General features: G+C 38.7%; 1 protein-coding gene across 1 annotated transcript; it reads left to right on the top strand.

The window, feature by feature from the left end:
• The first annotated feature begins 1,443 nt into the window (after positions 1-1,443).
• On the top strand, positions 1,444-4,904 carry LOC110068709 (uncharacterized). Its single transcript, XM_089280573.1, has 4 exons — positions 1,444-1,668; positions 1,853-1,879; positions 2,616-2,743; positions 4,745-4,904. The coding sequence occupies exons 1-3, from the start codon at positions 1,461-1,463 to the stop codon at positions 2,741-2,743; spliced, it is 363 nt and encodes a 120-aa protein (XP_089136699.1). The 5' UTR covers positions 1,444-1,460; the 3' UTR covers positions 4,745-4,904.
• Positions 4,905-7,298: the final 2,394 nt, after the last annotated feature.

Here is a 7,298-nt window from a genome sequence, read left to right as displayed (position 1 = left end):
TTTGAAGAAGCCATCTGTTCTTCTAAGGGACAAAACTGAAAAAAGTCAATTTTCATAAATCGGCTCGTCTTAAATATTCCAGAATAACCCGACGTTGTTAAAATGTATTATAATTGTAAAAGAGTTATCAAGGCGGCTATCATTATGAAACCATACTAAAATTAGCTACAGCGAAAATTTGTGGCAGTAAGGTATGACGGGAACCAGTGACAGTTGACAACAAGTAAAATATCCAACATTACTTCGTGACTTAGTATTGTTTTCATAAAAATAAAAGAAATAAAAATAAAAAACAAGTGGAATCAAGATGTTACTCAAACCAGATATAGCAACAGTTTCCTTTTCATTGCACAGAGCCGCCTTAGTGGTGTTACCCTATGTCGTGAAAATGACCCTTTCTGTATCACAAAGAGTTATTACCTCTCTTCTCACTTCCAAAATATTTCGCCATGTTGCCCTGGTGCAAATTTTATTATACTCCTTAGAAAGAGACATCGCGAGATTAAAGTTCTTTACCCGAAAAAGACGGCCCAATGACCCCGTCTCGAATTAATCGCGGAACTCTTGATCTTAGTAAAGTCTGACGCACGTAGCCATTGGGCTTTGTACCCCCCTGCTGAATCTTAAACAAGCATATTTTCTGTCAATTATCTCCTGCACGTTGCTTTAATTTATGTTTTATTATGTGGTTTGTTTCAGACATAATATATACTTCTAGCGCAGCGTGGAATTTTAAACAGCTGAGAAAAAGGTCGCGTTAAAACTGTAGGAAAATGCATTGCAAGAAAAAAAAATATGGCGTAGAAAATGCATCGTTAAAAAAAAGTGATGTTTTGGTGATTAGATGCCCCAAGTGAACCTTCATATATAAACAGCTTAGATATTGGTTCTCAGCCAAATTAACATGTTAAATTATCATTTCATAAAAATTTTCGGAAAAACATGTCTTTTTTTTGCTCTTTGACAGAGAGAGGCACTGTTTCATTAGATGCTGGCGACTGGCCCAAATATAGAACACCGTCAGTTCGGTCTGAATGTAGAATTGCATTGTATGATCAAATCAGTAGGCCACGTACCCCTCCTGCTGTTACACAAATGTGTATTATTGTCTTGAATCCCTCGCTTACAGAAGAGTTCTAAGTAGATCATTTTAGTCATAATACATTCACTGGCTGAGTACGAATGTTTAATGAAAACAAAAGCTTGCTAATGACAAGAACTGCAAGAACTCACGTGAATGAAGAAACCGCAAAGAGGCCTACTTGAAAAAAAACTGATTAGCCGACGGTAGCTATAGTAGTGTTGAAGTGATCGACACCTGTAGGCTGGTAAATTAATAGATATGTATATTTTGCCACTAAGGGTCAATGAAACAAGCCCTAATTTACCTTTAAAACAAGTATATAAACCCTCTTTTTAATTACGTTCTTTTGTCTTCGTATAAGCAGGTGATTGCGTCAATGCGCATTCATCGTCTCGCTTTGTTAACTAAGAACCCATTCATCAAATATATAAAGCTCTTCGAAGCATCTCTACCTCAATTTGATCCAGTCATCTTCTTTAAGATGGAGAACCTTGTCATTGTTTGTCTAGCAGTCTTCCTCGCTGTGACAGTTGCCAGCAGCCTGCCTCGCGCCATTAAACCACAAAGTCATTATAACGAAGAGGGTAAGTTTTTTTTCCTCGATTGCAAATTTTGAGCTTGGAGGCTCACTTGATCGTCTTCTTGACGAAGTCAAGCCGAGAGTCATCACCTTACATACAGTCTTTTCATATTAAAACCGATAATTATCAACTGCTATTTACCGTGTTTGTTGGCCATTTAATCCGTTACTAAATCCTTTTTTTTTAGGGGAGAGCTTGGATCTAACGAAACGAGGTAACAATGAAAATATATTTCTGTTGTTATTTATTTCAAAGCGTTTGCGGGGTTAACAGATGTTCGCAGCCCCAAATACAGTTATTGTAGTAAAATCTATATATAAACTCCTTCTCTCTCTCAGCTTTCAAGCCTCCTGCTTTATGATTAATGAGTCAACTTCGCCCTGTCTAGAACTTCAATATTTTGGTTAAAAATTCCATGTCTAAAGATCGGACAATTCATTGCTTTGACGAAACTATATATAATAATATGTGTTCCTGTGCAAGAAATTCCTTTTTTTTTTTTTGGCAGTGTTTCTCACTTAGAATCTACCGCCACTTCTAGTAAGATACAGGAGTATCTGACTGGGGAAAAAAAACCAGTTGAAACATAATTGGGGTCAATTATGACGGTCTAGCATCTTTTTCAGTTAGAGAAGTTATTAAGTTTTAAAGCTACAATAAAAACTCCAGTGACTGGAATGACCGCGGCATTTACCATTTGGTAATTAATATCCAACAAGCGCGAGTGGAATAATCTATTAAAACGCCAGCAAAAGATAGAAAACTAAAACAAAATAACCCTCCCCCACCAAAAAAACATACACGTATGTTTACCATATTTGTAGAGCATGGAACAATGGCTCTTATGCCATGATGGCTAAGCCAATGAAAACTCTTCAATTACACCGTGATCCAATGATCCAGTGGTTAATAATAGTGCTTAGCCTCTGTTATAACAAATTCCATTTCAGGCTGTAGGGATCGCTATCCCAGCATGTGCACGAAAACGAGATACAGCAAAATCTGCAACATCCGGGGCAGTCCGAGCTTTGCTTTTGTCCGAACTCGTTGCCCAAAGACCTGCGGAATGTGCCACTAAGTGAGTGAATAAAAATTTAGCTTCGAAGAGTAGCTTTCTAGACTACCTCCACCCCTCCCCTCCTCAAATGTTGTACCTAGTTTATAGCGATCAACGTACTTCAGGCTACACCTAGTTAGTTCACAGGCATGCCACTAGACTTGCCACAAGTCGACCTTTCCTCAATCCTTGACTTATTTCTGTCCCTCGAGCGAAGCGAGATGGTAATTTTCGAGCGACGAAGTCACGAGCGCGAGCGACGAAAGTAACAACATACATACATACATACATACATACATACATACATACATACATACATACATACATACATGCATACGTTTATTTGATAAAAGGCCAGGAAAGAATTATTGGAAAGGACTTCTAGAAAGTCTACCAACATCACTGATTTTCCCTAAACATGTTTCAACTGGTTCTTGTACTATGAAGACCATATTGGTGTTTAGAGGCAGCGTGGGCGAGTGGTTAGGGCGCCGGACTTGAAATCCGGAAGTCGAAGGGTTTAAGTCCCGCCCTGGCTACTAAGCTGGAGTTGTTTCTCGGTAGACCCTAGTTCAACCCCTCGGTCATGCTTAAAAATAGCCAGTTTGTCTCGTTCCTACTAGTTGGGATTTTTAAGCCTATTATGTTAAGTTGATATATTTGTTTCTTTCAGTTTAAGTGGCACGCTAGACTTTCTAAAAGTCCTTTCCAATAATTCTTCCCTGGCCTGTTGGTTTCGCCTTTGGAAAGGAATTTGCGTTCCCTTGCACCCGGGTAACACACTTTAGACGGAGGGAAATATAAATTGCGTTCACTTCCACTCGGATAACACTCTTCAGAATGAGAGAAATAATTTTTCGCGCCAAACATTTACGCTCTGATCCACATCCCTGCAAGTGAAACAAGTCGACCTCTCGCGACTTCCGTCGCTCGTGCTCGCGACTCCGTCGCTCAAAGATTATCCTCTCGCTTCACTTGAGGGAGATAACTAAGTCAAGGATTGAAAAAAGGTCGACTTTTGACAATTCTATCATATTAGAGGATAAATTACACTAGGTGCGGCGTCCAAAAGAAAGGAATATCGAGAGCGAGATGCTTTGTTCCAGCAGACTGCTGCATCTTTGCTTTTGACCTGGAATGGCCGAGAGAGCACTTTTAATTCCAAAAGCCCTTTTAACATTTCGGTTAATTTTTCTCATGTGCCGGTTATAATGCAATACAATATAATCCAACGTGAATGTGAGGTAATTTCGAGCTGCCAGAAGCTATAAAATCACCCGAAATTACCTCACACACAAGTTGGATTATATCGTAATGCAAATGAGAAAAGTTCACCGTGAAACGGCTTTTGAGTGTTCTAACACCAAAACCAAACTAATCACTTTAGATCTGGCCAATCACAATATACACAGACAATCCAGTGAACCATTCAAATCTCAAAGCTAGGCATGAGGCGCGAGAAAACTTGTACGAGCGAGTCACGCGATTGGTTTTGGGTTTATTTCTGATTGGATAAGAAAGTAACGCGAGTTTTTAAGCCAGACAACTTCAGCGATAATGCAAACAAACCTAAGCTAAGTCCTTTAATTGTAGCTTCTTAATTATTCTTAGCATTTGTATCTTTTTATTTAGTACACGATCCCACAAGCTTGTTAGCTTTGAAATTTTTTTTATGGTGTATAAATAAAGGTTGAATGTATGTAAGTAAGTCGGATTACTTTTGACTCGAGTAAAAACTGCTGTACTGTAGGTATATCAAGTGATGCCTGAGATTAATTGGGAGCTGAAAAAAGTTCCATAGTGATGAGGGCAGGGTAGGGAACCAGGCAGTGGCTGAGGTTAAATGAGTCTAATCATTTGAGAAGGAAAAAATTCGCGCAGACACTCTTTCCTGCCGGTATTTAACCTCCCCCCCCCCCCCTCCCCACTGAACTCAAAAAACCTATTAGTAGTCAGCCAGTATTATACCTTGATGCACGTCCTTTGATCAGCCAGTTAAGAATACGTTTGTTTTATTTGCAGATGAATTTTGTTCATGTGAAGACAGATGAAAATTTCTAAGTCCATACTTATATCATGGCCAGTCTGACTTCAAGAAAATTCCCATCGTTTGCACTCACACAACTAACATGTAGATCACTACACTGTAAGCTAGAGGCAATAAAATTAAACTATATGTAAATGAACCGTCTCCAGCTGTACTTTAATTGAGATATAATGGTTGGTGACCAGAGCTTCTCTGCGACCTCCCCTGGATGAGGAGATTTACACTTGTCCCAAGGTTTAACCGGTGCGTTTGACCCAGATTTATGTTTCACGGTCAATAGTGGTCGATTCGCAACGAAAGCTGGAATTCAAAGGCAGAATTTGCTGTAAAGTTCGTCTTTTAGACCATAAAATCACACAAACCAAACTGATAATTTCACAGATTTTGTAAATTGCAGGGCAATATAATTAAGCTATAAAAGTGTTTTTTTTTGTTTTTTTTTACCTTTCGCGAAGATTTCAAGCCAGTCTCCAAAGTTTCGCATGCGGTGACATCAGCTTCCACGTCTTCACAACGAGAGGCAAGAGCATGAAAATACTTTTGTGACTATTCCCATGGGACAAATGCCAATATCCCTAAGAATTCTGAATTGTAGTAGATTTTACGGTTGCAGTTAGCGCCTAGGGCTAGGGTTATTTCAAGTTAGGGTCAACTTTCTCCCCACAGCCAGGTTGAGAGGGTAAAATTCCTTTGCGCATCCACTATTCCCATGGAAAAGGTTAGGAAAATGGCCAGAAATCCTCACCTGCGGGCGTCTTTGAAAAAGTTATGGTTAGCGCATAGGGATAGGGTTATTTCAAGTTCTAACCACAGACAGGTTGGGCGACGATCCTTCGCGCACCGACTATTCCCATGGCAAACGTCAGGAAAATGGCCAGGAACCCTCACCACAACTGCAGGCGTCTTTAAAAAAGTTAGTGTTAGCTCTTTGGGTTAGGGTTATTAGATGTGATTGCTTTTTTGAATTTGAAAAAAAAAATTGAGAAGGATCTAAAAACACCATTCGTTACAGCTTTAGGAGCTTGTAATCCAAAAACGGCACGGTGAAATACTTTTACATTATTAAATTTTTGATAAGCATGATAAGACCCAACTTTTGGTAAAGTTCTAAAAAATCTGCACATGGGGTTCAAAACCACCTTAACATTTTGAAAATTTAAGTTGGCTCTGAACTCTATTTACAGATTTCTTTAAAACATTGCTAAAAGTTGCGTCTTATCTTGCTTATCAAAATTTAATAATGTAAAGAAATTTCACCTCGCCCGTTTTGAATTATAAGCCTGTAAAGCTGTAATGAAGGGTCTTTTTAGCAGTTCATACTGTTGTTATGGTAACCCATTATGTCAAGAAAATTATAACAACGTGTTCGCCAATGATTGGGTAGTTTTTTGATACCATGATTGTAGCATCAAGTGATAAAGAGTGGTTATAATGACCCATCAAAGTCAAAGTGGTGGAAACTGTTTTGAGCTACAGGGGCAAAAAATTATGAAAATGGCAGATCATTACTTGATGGCAAATCTGAAAAGGGCAAAAGCTTGAAGATTTATTTCCACTAATTCATTGAGGAAAAGTAACTCAACGGAACGATTCCGGCCGGGTTCTCGGTTCGAATAGGAAAATTCTACCCGTTCCTGGAACCAATGAGAAACTGAGGATAATAACTGTCAGAATAATATTTACTGAGCAAGATCCATCTCCTAATTACATGTATACTGCTGTGATCTCTCAAAATTTGGAAATTGAAAGTTCGCAACGCAACTGTTTTGCATTGCTGTGAATTTACTCTTTCCTCTTTCTCATTTTTTTGTTTTTTTGGCGATAATATTTGCGGACGTCGTTCTTAAAGACTGGGGCTGATATTTTAAACAAAACTTTGTTATCGAGTTTGATGCTTTAAGACTAGGATACCGCTCACTGTAGCATCAATCTCGTACCCCGCAGGGTGCTTGCTTGAAACGTAATCGAAACAAAAACTGGACAACGTGGTTGTTCTTTATTTAGCGTTTATTCCCCTCTCTCCTGACAGTCGTTTGTAGCTCACTCCCTTTTGCCCTTTGTTCGTTTTGTATTTCTCTAAAAGTCTTTTTAAGGTGTATTATTAAAAGTTATAAAACGCCTTCCTTAACTCATTATTCCGTGTTGTGGATTTTTCACCAAACATTTTTATCAAGTAGTTCAACAAAGTTTACAAATGCAAAAACGTCGTGAATGTCACAATTGAGACGCAAAAATATGAGTACTTCAATCACTCTGCTTACTCGGACTGGTGGTAGGAAATAATATTCTTTGCCTACCGCAGAGATTTGCATGTTGTCTCAAAGAACGAAGCAATATAGAAGCATCCAGACTTATGCTATGAGCTCTTAAGGTTATGTTTAATTTACAACAAAAAATTAGCAACAATATTCTAGGACCAATCCAATCTCAAAACTACACAAACAAGACTTAAGCTCACAGTTGTTGCTTCCCAGCTCCTGTAAGCACATTGCTTTTGCGAGTTCACAAGTATTTAATTATTTACAGCCC

The sequence above is a fragment of the Orbicella faveolata genome, unplaced genomic scaffold (genome assembly GCF_042242905.1).
Source record: "Orbicella faveolata isolate gen_17 unplaced genomic scaffold, um_ofav_v1 contig_47, whole genome shotgun sequence".
NCBI lineage: Eukaryota > Metazoa > Cnidaria > Anthozoa > Scleractinia > Merulinidae > Orbicella > Orbicella faveolata.
This window is presented reverse-complemented; position numbering and strand designations above follow the sequence as displayed.

Bases quoted from the DNA above. Each gene is read 5' to 3' on its own strand.
- LOC110068709 (XM_089280573.1), top strand. From the start codon at position 1,461: ATGCGCATTCATCGTCTCGCTTTGTTAACTAAGAACCCATTCATCAAA. The intron at 1,669-1,852 runs GTAAGTTTTTTT...CTTTTTTTTTAG, and splicing joins AAGTCATTATAACGAAGAGG to GGGAGAGCTTGGATCTAACG. The intron at 1,880-2,615 runs GTAACAATGAAA...ATTCCATTTCAG, and splicing joins CTTGGATCTAACGAAACGAG to GCTGTAGGGATCGCTATCCC.